The sequence below is a fragment of the Alligator mississippiensis genome, chromosome 1, assembly GCF_030867095.1.
Source record: "Alligator mississippiensis isolate rAllMis1 chromosome 1, rAllMis1, whole genome shotgun sequence".
Taxonomy (NCBI): domain Eukaryota; kingdom Metazoa; phylum Chordata; order Crocodylia; family Alligatoridae; genus Alligator; species Alligator mississippiensis.
The window spans coordinates 430409618-430425286 of record NC_081824.1 but is presented as its reverse complement, the minus strand read 5'-3'; the positions used below and the strand labels follow the sequence as shown (position 1 = coordinate 430425286).

General features: G+C 42.0%; 1 protein-coding gene across 1 annotated transcript; it reads right to left on the bottom strand.

Moving 5' to 3' along the window:
- Positions 1–4988: 4988 nt before the first annotated feature.
- AMER2 (APC membrane recruitment protein 2) lies at positions 4989–10577 on the bottom strand. Its single transcript, XM_059720405.1, has 2 exons — positions 9679–10577; positions 4989–9504 (listed from the first exon to the last, which is right to left on the bottom strand). The coding sequence occupies exons 1-2, from the start codon at positions 10505–10507 to the stop codon at positions 8630–8632; spliced, it is 1704 nt and encodes a 567-aa protein (XP_059576388.1). The 5' UTR covers positions 10508–10577; the 3' UTR covers positions 4989–8629.
- Between the last annotated feature and the right edge of the window lie 5092 nt (positions 10578–15669).

The window sequence follows — 15669 nt, the reverse complement described above, 5'->3', positions numbered from 1 at the left end:
AGGCAGGGGAAGTGGAGGTGGTGGTTGGGAGTGGGAGTGGTGGTGGAAGTGGCAGTGGGGGGAAGTGGTGGCAGCAGCAGTGGAGGAAGGTGGTGGTGGCACTGGTAGCAAGGAGGAATGGCAGTGGTGGCAGAAGTGGCAGTGGGCAGGTGGGAGTTGCAGTGGCAGTGAGCGGGAATGAGGGCTGATGCTGGTGCCCTGGGGCTGGAGCCAGGGCCAGGGCCTGGGCCAGGGCCAGGGCCAGCAGGGACCCAGGGTGAGGTGGCAGAAGCATGGATCCCAGGCCAGCAGGGGTCCTGGATCCATTGTGTGGGGCTCATGCGCAGTTCCTGGGTTCTCATCCCAAGCCTCTCAGGGGAGCCCCACACAATGGAGTCAGCAGCCTGGCCCTGCCCACTGCTACATGCAGGTCATAGAGAATGGCAGGGAGCTCCACGCTATAGAGCTGGGCCAGCTCTGCCCCTCTCCCTGCCACCCCAGCCGAACCTCATGACCTGCACTGCTGACTTCATCATGCAGGGCTCAGGCATGTGAGCCCTGTGCAGTGGAGCCAGTAGCCTGACAACATGCAGTCCTGGGACTCACTGGAACCGCACACCACTGGGGGGGCTTAACCTGTTGCTGCCACTGGGGGCAAGGTTGTGTGCAATGGGGGGACATGCTTGTCAGGGAGAGCCCCACACACACATCCCACCATACACATGCACCCACACCCCCATGCACACACCACCCCACACACACACCCCACCTGCCCTCCCCCTCCACACACCCCATAACCCCCCCCACACACACACAGTCCCCACAAGCCCCAAACCCACCCACACACACACATCCACACATCCCCACAAGCACACCCCCACAAGCCCCCAATACCCACCCACACCTCCACCCCAATCAACACACCCCCACTCCCTCCCCTACATCCCACATACACACACCCACAGTCCCCCACAAACCCCATACCCCCCACACACACCTACCCACACTCCTGATCCCCCCACAAACCCCATGCACACATCCACACACCCACCCACAACCTCCCCCACACCCCACATACACCCTCCACACATACACCCTCACCCCCCACAAACCCCATGCCCACCCACCCATACTTCCACACTCCTCCACCCCACCCCAATATACAAGAGTGAGACTTCATGTTGAGTTATTATGCAATTGCCTCTATATACATATGCAAACACACACAAATCAGGACAAAAATAGTTTTTGAAATAAAATTAAAATATGTTATTTTAGATGTTTGATTTTTGTATATAATTTGGTTTTTTTTCTGGTTCCAAGATGGCAAACCCCCTTCCCAAAAGGAGTACTTCCAGGGACAAGGGGAGGGACTTCCAGTGGCAAAAGTCAGGGGTTAGGGGCAGGACTTCTGGTTCCAAGATGGCGACCAGGGAGTAGGGCTCCTGTCAAGGGGTGGGGCTACCCTTGGGGCCCTCAACAGCTCACTGAAACTCATTAAGTGGCCCTCCAGCTGAAATAATTGCCCACCCCTGGCCTAGGATAAGGTATAATTCAAAGCAGATGTAACCAGTTTTCTTTTATGTGCAACATATATTCAAATACCATGATGAGCCTACATAAAAAATTACCACCTAACTGAAATTGTTTGATTTTGACATGGTGATCATTTTAATGTATCACAGTCCAAAGTAATTAAAAATATGTGTTTGGGTCCTTACAGTCCAAAACCAAAAACTCATTCCTGCTAAAAACATTTTTTTTAAACTGCAGTTAGGATGAAAAGGAAAATATACTGGTTAGCAAATCACAAAGTGAAAGGAATGGCACAATAGGCAGCACAAAGGATTTACTACGCTTGAAAGAATCCAGTCCCATTTCTGCCATCACAAGCTAAATTAAGTACAGCAATGATTGTGTTAGCTGCAATTTGAGCACAGTGAGCACCAGGGTCAAGCCCTAGAGTGGCTGCTTGTTAAAATGAAAAAACAGTGGAAGCACATGATTTGCATTTAGATTGAGGGAAATATTGCCACCAAATAAAAAACTGCATAGCTACCTGGACAACACTAAAATACTCACTTTGAAATAGAAAGGGAGCACACATTTAGCGGACACTTATGACTAGATACAGTTCCAAATATCCAATCCTTCTCCCACTCATGTCAATGGAAGATTTGCCAGAGCAGAACTGAGCCTTAGAAGCAGGTTTTCAGAAAGTGTCTGCAAATGTCAATTTATCAGCTCTGGGGCCTCAGCTGGGTTAGCTCTAATTTGAGTATGCAGTGCCTGTGACATCAGAGACTAAGCCATATTCTCCTCCTTTCTGTTCCTTCTAAACAGACTACAAACAGGGCACAGACTCCTGCCTGTGAATGGTGTGTCATTTTTTCCTACAGGAAACTTGGCTTTATTTATTTAAATTTACAAGGACAAACTGGGGCACTAATCAGAGAGACAATTCAAAAGCAAGCTTCATCATGCATAGACCATTTTGAGGAATGATACCAACCTCCTCCACAAGGAGAGCAAACAACATATCTTACTTAAGATTGTCTGGCAAGGATAAATGAGGGTAAACATTTCACTCTACATAAAACAGCATCTCTCTCTCTCTCTCTCTCTCTCTCTCTCTCTCTCTCACTCACACACACACACACACACACACACACACACACCCTTCATAAAACAATGAGCCTTGCAGCACCATCTGGAGGTTAATACATTTATTTCAAACCAATGAGAAGAGCAAAGCTGATGACCCCTCATGGAGAATGTGTTGCCAGCAGCTCCTCTCTTGTATTAGGGAGTGCCAGCTCAATGCCTCCACTTCTCACAGCTGCAGCAATATGGCAGAGATCAAGAGCAGAAGGGAGAGAGAGTTGAGGTCCAAGATAATGGCATTCACTCTCCACAGTGGGAAACTACTCCAGGACAGGAAGAATTTCATGGAAGTGGGCCTTTACTTGTGGGATTGGGGCTACTATGATACACCATATTTTCTCACATATAGCATGCCCCAGAATATAATACACACCCTATTTTTATAGACAGATTGAAGAAAAAAAATCTTACCTTGGAGTAAGGATAAGGACCTCAGTTGCCAGATCTGGGACTGCATACTAGGTCCTGCTGCAGCCTTACCCCACATGCTGGGTCTGGGGCCACACACCGGGTCTGACCCCGCATTCCAGATCAGAGGGCACTCCAGATCTAGCTGTAGCCTGATCCCATGCATGTGCCCAATCTGACACACTGGGTCTGGGGCTACGTAATAGGTCCAATCCCATGCCCCAGGTCTGAGGTGATGTGCTGGGTCCAGGGCTGCATGCCAAGTCCAGCGGCAGATCAACCCTATGCGCCTGCTTGATCCAGTGTGCAGGGCCATGTCATCCAATTGGGCAACTCCCCATGGGTCCAGTAATCTGGTGATGGGGGGAGCAGTGTCAGTGCAATTGCCATGGCTCCCAGAGCCACTACAACTAATGCCGCAACCACTCCCCCACTGCCAAATTTCCAGACCTGTGGCAAGCCATTTTTCTGGCATGTAATGCATTCCCCAACTTTCACCATCTGGTTTCGGGGGAAAGGTGCAGGTTATACATGAGAAAATATGGTAGCTGATATAATTACTTCCCTCCTGTATTCTTCTGACCATAATATAAAAACACTTCCATTTTTTAATCAAGTAGCAGACACCAAAACAATGCTAAATATTTCAGATGAAAAACTGAGGGGAAGGAGACCAAAAAAAGATTAAAGGTAGCCTAAAAGGACATGGAATCATATGTAAAACAAATCATAATCAAGTCCCCTCAGGACAAACAAGATGGATTCTGAAAACCTTAATCATAGTAAACAGCATATTAGATAATAAGATGCCCCAATGGAAATTTAGTTCAGTGTGAATAAGGGTATCAGAAGCTGTCTAAGATAGTCTAAAAATGAATTTTGGAAAAGCCAAGTGTACAATTCTGCCTGAGCAAATGGGCTCTGAATAAATAAAAGAAAAATCGCAGGAATTCTCACATGTAATGTCTGCAAAGATACACCGTATTTTTCCAAGAACGTTTTATATCAAAAGCTAGGAAAATGTGTTCCCAAGCCACTTTGCTTAAAGCCCTACATTATCTGCTCTTAGGTAACCATCTGCCTTTTAAGTGGCTATTGTTGTTGTGAACTATTTCCTCCATACCATTATCACAATGAAAAGCCTTTTCAAAACAGTCTATTACAGCAGGCAAAAAAGCTTCAGAGTGAGGCTATGTAGCAAAATCAGTTGTTTCCTTTGATCAGCAAGCTCACTCAGTACCATAAATTTTAAAACCAACAAGGTTTTGCTTTGCTAAGCAAAGCTTGTTAATTTGGCTCATCCACACTTTTAGCATTTTCCTAAAAAATACCATCTGTATCAGACATTTTGAAGACTTTGGTACAATATTATCTTAGCTTTGATAAATAATTTAGTATGATTCATTAAAAAATAATCTGTGAATGAATTTTCATCAGATAAATTTACACACACAATTTTTCAAATGCAGTCTGCAGTCCTCTACTATCCTAAATTGTGGCAAGTATGTTCACAGTGGATGAGGAAGATGATGGTGAGTGATGAAATACCAATGAACATGGATTTTCCTTGTATGTAGGTGTGCAGTTTCCTCTGAAATCTGTTGCACACGTTTGATTCCTTTACTGTGAAAATTAGTAATGCATTTGTACTACTGGAGAAAAATAAACCATTTTGCCTGGGTTGCAAACCACACCTATAGTACAGCGAACTTTACTTCTATTGTGACAAAATAAGTCCACAAGGACAGCATTTCATGCTCCTAAAAGGAAATCTTTTGTGCTGATATTTAGAACTGAAACATAAAAATTATATACCACTGAAGATACCATATAGGCAACTATAAAATGTTACATAATATATAGAAATATCCTAGGAACATATAAAAATTACCAGTAGTGACCTGAAAGTGCAATTATAAATACTAAATGCCAAGACCTGATCTATAAAACTCTTTATGTGTGACAGGCTGATAGCTATACAGTGTCAACCCAAGCACAATTATAAACAAATCATGTGTTCTTTAAGAAAGAAAGACAAGGACATCGTTGAAGAATGGTGTCTTTGGGACCTGGAAGATCATTTCTACCTTGATACCCACCAAGGTCATAGAAAATGTATGCTTAAACAAAATAATATAAAAAATAAAATGCAAATTGCCGAAGAATGCCTCCAGGACTATTAACTCTTTATGCTTCAACCTCTTAAATCCAACATGTCATCAATTGTTCAATCATTAAGCATATCAGAGACCTTTACAGGTTACTTAAGGGAATTAAGTACATGTTTAAAAAAAGCTTTTTGAATTCCTTTTTAGTGCTTTGTTTTAGGCAATATGTGAAGTTATAACATACAAATATATTTCTACTATAATAAAAAGGCCTGGTAAGTATTAAATTACATATTATTTTAAAATAAAACATAATTGGCTTAAAGACTGATTTTTGTGAATAAAAGTTAATTTAAGTGTTAAACAGTGTTTTAATTTCTTTGCTCCCACACAATCATTATCCTGAATCGTGAATCTAATGTCAAGCATGTTGTTCTGATAAAAAAACACTGACACCCTACCACATGTTATTTTACCATTCTTCCTCTAAGGATATGATTGTCTTTTAAATATATACATTGCAAGCAGTTAAGTGAACCACCAAGAGATCTGTAAATCTTACTTACATAAGGTACAAAATATAAAGCTGGAGAAAGTGACTAGTACCAAGTCCATGTAAAATGGAGTAGGCAGGTACCTGTCCCCTCCTTGCAAGAGGCTTGCTTTTTATATTGACTTTTTGCCAGTCAGCATGCAGCAACAGGAGTAAAAGCAGGGTGGCAAAATGAAAGAGAGAAAAAATGAAGGAAAGGCAACAGATTTTAATGGTGGTTCTTGTTAGACATCAGTGTGAGGGAACTAATCTAAAAATATTCTATTTTCTATTTTTTTCTTGATACATACATGCCACAGTGTAAATTAAATGTATATTACTTTTTAAAACAAGTTCTGTATATAGATGATAAGTTATTTTACTAGTGTTTTAAAATGATGCACAACTCTACCACCTGTAATTGACTCTTCCTACTTTACAGTGTCACAAGCTCACAACATCCTCTCTCCACCTCAACTTTCAATTCCCTGTACAATTCTTTCTGTACAATTTGTCCTTAAACAAAACGGGCAAGTTTGAATTTGCTGTTTAATCATTATGCAAAGAACATAATCCTTAAAGTCAGATGAGAAAAAAACATGACTGCAAGCTTTATGGCTAGGAGGCTAGGATTCAAATTCCATATTCTATACATCCATCCTTTAGAGAATACTGCAGCTTTAGTTGCTACAAAAATACAAGCAGAATCAGGTCAAATGCAAATCCCTTCCTTGTTCTTGCCAACATGTTTTGAGATAGATTTGCTCTATGTTTCCTCAGTGTCTGCACAGTGTGTTTATACATGGATATGCATGTTCATTTGTATGCATGTATGGTATAAGCATAGGTATGTATGACTATACATGCATATATGTACAATAGGTATGCATGAGTAGGCATGTATACAACCATGCACATTACAAAACCATTACATATAAAATAAACTTCTTTGAGTATATTAAGGTTCTGACATAAACTGATAAAGCCAGGAATGGAATAGAAAAGCTGGCACTTCTTCCTCGACTTCACCACTAGGATGATGTAAGTCATTATTAAGCAATGAGTTATTTTCAGAGCTAGCTCCCAATCCTACCCTCCTATCCACATACTCAACACCCTCTGCAGTGATATTAAGGATGCACCAATATAAAGGGAGGAAGAACTGGGCCCTTAAATATTGTATTTTCTTGGTTTTTACAGTTCATCTTACAACCTTAATATTCTTTAAAGTTATATTTTGTATTTTTATTTTATTTTTTCAAATCTAAAGAGGATAAAGCAAACTGTCATATAAGGTCAGACCCATTAGATTCCCTTATTTAAATTTAGGCTTCTCTGCATAATACAAATAGTTAAAACTTTTTAAAAACATATATTATTTTTCAGATACACTGAAACAGCAACTTGGTATTAATTGTGGTCTGTTGGTTAAATACATATTTTAGAGTATTCTGTAAATCCACAGTATTTACCCATTAGACTCTGCTGTCCTTTGGAGTTGTTTCAGTTTACCATGAAAATATATCTGTAGGCACATCATAGCATCCTTCTGCAATTTCTTTGAAAAGTTGTCAATGCCCATATATAGTAGCCACTTTTAAAGAAGCAGCTTGGCCATTAATATATTTTTCACAGGACCAAAGTTGATTAGACTATTTCGCAGAGCAATAGCTTACCACACTCCTCTTCTCTCTTAAGCATTGAAGTTATTAAGAATGAATAATAAATCCAATTTTTTCTTTAAATAGCCAAAATTAACTTCACACATTTTTAAATATAATGTATTTTTAAAAAATGTTTCTTTCCAGGATTCGTTCTCTGCAGGGTTTCAGCCCAGAGCAAATTTGTCCAAACCCCTGAAAATAGAGGTTTGCACTTGCAATGTTGTCAGAACCTTGGCTCTGGCACAATGAATGTGTCACTCTAATAAAACCAGCACAATAGACTTGTTTATCTGGGGATGCAAGAGGCAATATAAAACAGAGTTTTGTTCTACTTCAAGGTACTTAAAGGAAGTTCCATCATTTCAGAATTGTAAAATTATCTAGCTATAAAAACTAACTTTTTCTTAAACTCTAGATAATACAGACAGATGTTTTGTTATAAAAAATCTGTAGGATTGAGTAAAACTGTTAAAATATGCATATATCTACACATAAAGAGTAATTTATTGTATAAATGTGAAAGTTGTGTATATATTGGCATTTAGTAAAATGATTCCCTGAACCTGATTTTATGCATCGGACAAATATTGAAGTAAACATCTGACCCTATGCCAGATGCATCTGTTATCCATTTACATGATAGCAGAGCCAAAACAAACAGAGAAACAAAAAAACAAAAATATTTCTTCCAGTTATAGAAATCCACCTAACTCATGAGTTAGCTTACTAGATGCAAGTAAGTCAAGTCTGCTGCTGATCAGTGCTGCTGTTTGAACATCAGGAAAATACCCGTTGGGTTGTCTGTCTGTGTTTTGCTTGGCATTTTTCCATATATTGTAGAAGAAACATTTTTTTCTTTTTTCCAGTTTAGGCCAAAAGAAATCAGTAAAAGCTAAGTGTATTGGAGAACTCTTCTTGTTCCTCTCTTTCTGTAATCTGTCCCCTTGAATAACTCATGGCACTAATTTGCAACCGGAGAAATGCCCTTTTAGGTTCATAATCCAAGTCCTGCTTTTGCAAAGGCTTGTAAAAGCTACTTCCCAAAAAAGGATAGAAATGTAAAAAAAAAAAAGTGCTTCAAAATAATTTGAATTGTTGTATTTATAGATATACTATCTCCAGGAGAAGTGTGGAAGTGCAGGCTCTCATGGCACACCGAAGGGGTCCTTGTGACAGCCTTTCTTTAGGTGTTGCAAAACATTTTGTTGGTGACCTCAGTGAAAACTTCCCTGCTTCTAACCCACCATCCATCTTTGCCTCTAGTTCCTATTCAGCTACTTTCTGGCACTGTCCTGGAATGTCGTGGCTTTGATCATTGTCCCTGCTAAGCCCCTGTTACTGACCCGACGTACAAGTACTTTAGAAACAGGTATTTTTGTTCTGGGTATCTCACTTTTGGCCGGATGATGGTGTGCAGCATGATGGCTGTTACTTGCATCTGTTGCATGGCTGGCAGGAAGCGATGAAAGATGTTTAATGCTGATAGGTATCTTAGAGTCCTTGACAGAACCTGCAGGTGTTTTAAGTGGGCACATGGTTGTTATGGGTGACACTGGTTTAGAGCGCGACACACAAGTAACCTCTTCATCAGAAGGCACCCCTGCTACATTTTCATCTGGGTCGGCATAGAGATCGTAGAGGGCATCGCCACTGTAGCTGTCCCTCGGTATGCTCTCTTTCTGGACACTACTGGTGCTGTCTTCCTCAGGACCAGGAGTTGTAGAATCCCAATAGCCCTCATCACTGTTTGGGATGCACTCTTGCTGCTCCTTTTCCCTGTTCTTTTGATCCTCTTTGTGGTTGAGATGAATTGGAATCTGGTTGAGACCAATGCGTTTAACCATTGAACCATTCTGGGCCCCCTCAACACACTTGCTCTCCCTTGAGATGTCAGGCTTTTTTATCCCTCCCCCACCAGGGATGTCTTGGACTTGCTCTTCTGTTTGTGACAGCATATCCCAGAACTCCTGAAGGTAGGTGTCATCCACTTGGTCTGGACTTGCCATCTCCTCTCCTCCTCCTTGGTAGGCCACAACATTTGGGTTCTTTTTGGAGGTGCCTGGCTTGCTGGCCCCCGGGGCGTTCTTGTCACAGCCTCCACTGCTGCTGCCCACTTCATCCTCCTGGTCCGCAATAATATCTCCACAGCCTGTAAGAGAGTCAAAGCTTTTCAATGAAGTCACGTCAGCAAACATCAAACAAATACGATCAATCGATTGCTCTGAGGGTGGATCAATAGAGGAAGGGTCAGGGGCTGCTGCCGTCTCTTGACCGCTATCACATTCGGGTTCAACAAGGGGAATAGTCTTTATTGGAATGTCACCTGTTATGGCTGCATCCTTCGCAGTCCCAACCTCTCCTGCACCCGGATCCGGTACCTCAGGGTTGTTCTCCTCGCCTCGGTTTCCAGCACTAGCAGGATCCTCTCCTGGTATGTTTCTGTTGTTCTGCAACTCCCCATCTCTGACTCCAGGCTCATCTGCTGTAGTGTGCACATCGCTGCCACATTTCTCACAAGACAATTCAATGTTAATTTCTTCTGTGGTGTTTTGAGTTTCAGACAAAGGTTTTGGTGTCTCCTCTTTGATGCATTCCAAGCTGGCCGTCAAAGAACCAGGCATAATGAGGCTGGATTGAATTTCTGATGTTTCCCCCCTTTCTTCCTTGCCATTTTTGTCCTTTTTATGCCATCGCATACTGCTGAAGATCCCTTTCAGCCCTTTCTTTTGTCTGCTGCCAGCCCTCTGATCTGCGTTCTCTCCTTTGCCATTTTCCGATTTCCCATTCTTTTTCAACAGAGAGAAGAAACTGTGCGACTTCGCCACCGAGCTGTTTGCTGAAACGTTCAGGCTGGCTACAGCCCTAGTGTTTATATCCTTGTTCTGCTGATCACTGCCACCACCACCACTGCTCGATTCCTCTTTCTTGCTGCTTTCTAGCACAGCATCAGCTAATCCATCATGAGTCTTGCTCCGCACCATCCCTGTTTTACTCGAGTCTTTCCCATCCCCACCTTTGTTTTTCACCCCAAATATGCTGGGGATGGTGCCCCCAGATTTTCTCCTTTTAAATAATTTGAAAGCCGTTTTGTTAATCTTCCCGGACGGCTGCTCGACTGCTGGAGTCTCCGCACAATCGCAATGCAAGTCCATGTCTGCTGCCGACCGTGTCCCTGATCCTGCCTCCTTTCCCTCCTGCAGACCCCACAGATGCCTGATACTGATTTCCCTCACTGACAGCCTCGCTGCTGCTGCTGCTGCCTCCTGCTCATCTCCATGGCAACCCAGAGAAGGATAAGCAGCTTTCCTCAGTCGTGGGCCTGCGCCAGGCCACTGTCATCCATTCTAAATCAACCTGAGCTGCAACAGCAACACCAATAGAGTTCGTTCCTCCACCCCTCCCTAAAAGGGCTTATATAACTTAACCCATTTAGTCCTGCTGTTGCTCACTATCAGCGTACAGGGTGCTTTGTGTATTTTGGGTGGAACACTTTGTGCTAGTCACACATCATGTGGCATCTTTGGGATGCTGAAATTCAAGTGCAGCACTCAAAGCACTGTGCTGCATTGCTCAGACTGATGCTAATTTTTAATAATCATGTAAGTTGCAGCCCAGAGCGCCGCACACACCAAACACAGCATTGCTTTCTACAACTGCATAACTCATGTAGTGGAAACGCCCTCGTTTTTCTGACTTTCTTTGTCATGTGAAAGCCTTTCTCAGAAACCTTGGTCCTTTTCCACTTCTGAATGCTGCTTTTCCTCGTCGTCTCCTCTCTTCTGCCTAAATACTCTGTTCTTCCAGACACTCAGATGCCATAGTGAATATGCTCAGATACTAGGGTGCATGGTATTAACTGCTTAGAGCCATTGAGAAAATGACCCATTCATTGCTGATTTGTTTCTTTGTATTGGTGATTGTTACTTATGTTTTCCATTGTCTCCTTTTGGTCACTTTTGCTCAGCACTCTGGAGTAAGATGTCATGAAAACAACCAAAAGGTGTCATAAACATAACAAGGATATGAACTGCACATCCAAGATGGGATGTTAACAACTACTGGTGTAAAATACATAGTACAATAGGTCAGGGATGTGGAAATGTTAGACTGGGTCTTAATAATTTGGTCTGAACTAAAGGTGGTAGTGAGTGTAATACAAATCAGGTGGCATGCAACATGCTGAAGCCATCACAATGAAATCAGAATGGTAGTTCAAACCTAGCTCCTAAGACAGGTCCTGGAGTAAAGGATCATACCTTTATGACTCAGTATGTGTTTACACTGCAGTCACAGTCTCTACATTTAGATCTTCAATAGGTAGAATTTGTTATAGCACAGCTGAAGAATAGGTTCAGTAGGGTCTAGCCACAGCAGCACAGAGATAAGCATAGGCTGTAAAATCTGCCCAAGCAGCACGGTAAATTATCCTGTGCTGAGTTAGCATGAGACTGCTGCCACTGCCCAAACTACATGCGCTGCAGTCACTGCAACATAGACCTACCTTTCAACTGAACAACACTGTTAAGGAAAAATCATTTGATTGTGCTTTACCCTTTGGGAAAATTCCAGTCCCAATGAAGTCTGCAGTTTTAACTTAATTGGGTCCAGAATTTACCAAGTACATAGGGAGACCCTTGGAAGTTTTTAAGAGCAGGTTAGACAATTGTCAAAGATTGTTTAAACAGGGGTGGTCCTGCCTTGAGCTGGGGGCTTGATGATATAGCTTCCTAAGGTCCTTTTCAACGCTGTTTTTCTATGATTTGTTTTATGATTGTCTTAAATTCACTGCACTCAGACAACTCTACAAAGAGAGCAGAATGAATTACTCATTGTGAATAATTTACTTGGTGAATTTGGCCCTTTTTTCCGTTCATATATTATCCATGAATAAGCTTCAATGTGCATTCATCATTTCTAACCATTCAATAAAAAGATTGCTTGAAGATATTTCAAGTCATAGGTTTCATCTCCTCCTTCTCCAACACACAGAAAACAGGACAAAATAAGCAAAGTCCATTACTTTGACTGGAGGAAAGAGAAATATATCTTAGTGGTTGTGTCTACACTAGACACTGGCTGCGCAGTTGTTACTGCAGTCATTTAGTACTTGCATACACAACAAGTACTAAATGACTGTGCAGTAACTGGAGTTACTGCACAGTAGTGTCTCCAAACAGCTTTTTGGTGATGATGACTGCACAGTAGCTTGTTTCTACTGCACAGTAGCTCATTACTACTATGCTGTAGCATTGCATCATGCTTCGTGCCATGCGACACTACTGTGCAGTAATAAGCTACAGCGCAATAGTAACAAACTACTGCACAGTCAGCATCTTGTGTAGACACGGCCACTGTGTATACTTTATAAATGTAGCCAAGGCCACGTAGATAGCTGTAAGAGACAAGTCATTATGGGTCTTTCACCAGTTGTTCATGTTAACTACACTTTTAAATATTAATTAATCATGGTGTGTGACTGGTCACCTAAGTCAACAAGTTGTATCTCTATTTTCTAATTAGACCACTTAAATTCTTTAAAAAGGAGAAATAATACCAAATGCCCATGTCCCCATGCAAACCCAGATGTGCATACATGGAGTAGCCATGTCTTGAAAGCTTGAGTCAACAAAATCTTGGGGAACAAGGGACCACAGCAGCTCAAAAATATGGTTGGACCCTTTTGGTCCCCTCTCACAGAGGGTGTCCCTGGAAACAAGTAATATAGGCCTGTGTTTGCAAAGATACAGAATTCCCTGTGCAAATAAAGGGAACCAGGATAAACTGAAAGAGGGCAGAGTCATTTTTTCACAAATTCTTTTTCTTTTTTTTCTTTTTTAAGATTTTTCTGCATTTTAAGAGGCTTTGGGCAGGCTTATAGAAGAGCTAAGTATTTAGTATTATTCCTGTGGGTTTAAAATCCACTCCTCTTGTAGGGCATAGGCCCTTTTTATAAGATCTCTATCTCAATAAGCTTGACGTGGAAGTCTGTCCCTGACACTGAAGCCCACAATCTCTCTCCCTTGGCATGAATAAGTGAAGGGTATTGACCAACGCCTCTTAAAGTGAAAACAGATTGGAAGTTCTGTTTAAACATTATTGTAAGAGAACCATAGTTACTGAGAAACTTTGCAGCTGTCCGAAGTGCCACACATAGTAGTCATATAGTTGAACAGCAAAGGCAGGGATAACTGCTCCAAATACAGAAACCTCAAGTGCTTCAGCTAAAGGAGATACTCTTTAAACTGCTTGCAGTATCAGTCCTTATATAACTGACCTACTGAGATTCCATATAGTAGAGGATGCATTAACCATACACTTCCCACCATTTTGTACAATGCTCCTGTAGAAAATCTTTTTGCTGTTGAATTTATTAAAAGGGCTTCTAGTTTTCAAGGAGAGACTTTTGCAGGTGTTTGGAATGGTGAAAGAAAAAAGAATTAAAAATATATAAAGCAAAATTACCAAGAAAAAACTGTTGAAAACTAGTTTATGCTTTTATAAAAAAAAAAAATTCTCTACATTCAAATCTTAGTGCCCTTAATCATGGATAGATTATGCCTTCTTATTGACAAAAGTAACCCCCTTGACATAAATAGAACTATTCACATAGGTAGTATTCACACAGACTACTAGTCTAGCTTTTACTCCCAACTGTGCTACTGACCTGCTAAGTGACCTGGGGAAGTCACCATTTCTTAGAGCAGTGATTCTCAATCAGGATGCCATGGCACCCTGGGTGCCTTGAAATCCTTTCAGGGTGCCACAGGATGCCATTCAGCATTAGCACTGTTAGGTGTGCAAACATGACTCATAAGATAAACCTAATAGGTGTGCCAGACATGTGCACACATGTATTTCCCTGGGGACTAAAAGCAGAGACCCATAGTCATGCCACTGCTACTTGTCCCCAGGGAACACCCATGCATGCATGCTCTGGTGTGCAGCAGGTTGCCCCAGGTGGGGTACGGGAGGCTGGGGCCAGCCTTATCTGGGGACCTGGGCACCTCCCAACACTCCAGCGGCAGTGATCTGGCACACGGAGCCTAGCCAGCAACCAGAGTGTGACTCTGGCCAGCCAGGCTCCAGTTTTGGGCAGTGCATGTTGCCACCATGTGTGCCACCCCACTTTTTTCAGGCATGGATTTTTTTGACACCAGGATCTCCTGGTGTCAAAAAATCCGCTGTGCAGCAAATTAGCATGTGTGGTGCATACAGTTTGCAGCACTGCAGAAGGGTCTGCAGTGCCACATACGGCATGTGCACACTCATCTGGACACACCTAATGATTTCAAATAAGAACCCATTGTGTTAAAAACACTCTGATGTGTTGTGGTCTTTCTGAGTTCTTTGTAACAGAAAAAATGCTCTATTATTTTTCCGTAGTCAAAAAAATGAGTAAAAACTGAGAGCTGGCATTTCCCAAGGGGTGCCTTGAGCCTAAGGAGGGTTGCCTTGAGCCTGAAAAGGTTGGGAACCCCTGTTTTACAGCCTCTAGTTCCCTTCCTGCCACAGGGCTGTCTTGTTAAATTAGACCAGAAGTCTCCAAACTCCCCTGGTCCATGAGCAACAATACTAAGTGTTACATACTGCAGGCAACACCATGCTTAGCTTTCCCTGTCAACCTCAGTTTTAACTTTTAAATTTTCTGTGGCTGTAAGCAACTTCATAGGGTCTCACCATCAGAATGGATTAAGGACTCCTGAATTAGACCATAAACTTTGCACAGTGCCAGAACAATGGAGCCCTGACCTCAGCTGAGGCCACTAAGCACAATTTTAATGGTAAAAATAGATAAGCAGAACTTGGTCTTCAGTTTTTACCTAGTGTTTACTGCAGACAGACTCTCTTTCACTCCACTGGGAGTTTGCACTGTTTAGCACTAAATTCATATCAAAGAAACAGCTCAGGATTAAGCCCATAGAATTTAGCGATGGAAATGACCTCTAGGAAGTCATCTAGTCCACTGCTTTGGCAAGACTTCTAGGTTTCGTGGGTATTCCTTTCCACAGCTGGTTTGAGTTATATGTTAGAGCAGAGGGCACAACACAATATGACAGAAGTGTTTGTTAAGCCCATCAGGTGGGCAGGAATTTTTCATTTCATACATCATTTATAACTAGCTGCAGTGAATCCACAAGGTCAGCAGCACTCCTCTCAACTTTTTCTCATTACCAAGGATATGCCTAGTTTGGAGCTGAAGTTCTTCCTCTCTCTGCTGAAGTTACGTGCTTTGTTGCTTTTCCTATGATAAATTATTTATGGCTCTGTTTCTGTTTTCATTTACTCCACCATAAATATGGAGTAAATCAACAGA

Excerpts from the sequence above, each read along its gene's own strand:
- AMER2 (XM_059720405.1), bottom strand. The coding sequence starts at position 10,507 with ATGGACTTGCATTGCGATTGTGCGGAGACTCCAGCAGTCGAGCAGCCG. Across the intron at positions 9,505-9,678 it reads GAAGGATGCAGCCATAACAG|GCTGTGGAGATATTATTGCG; the intron begins GTGACATTCCAA and ends ACTCTCTTACAG.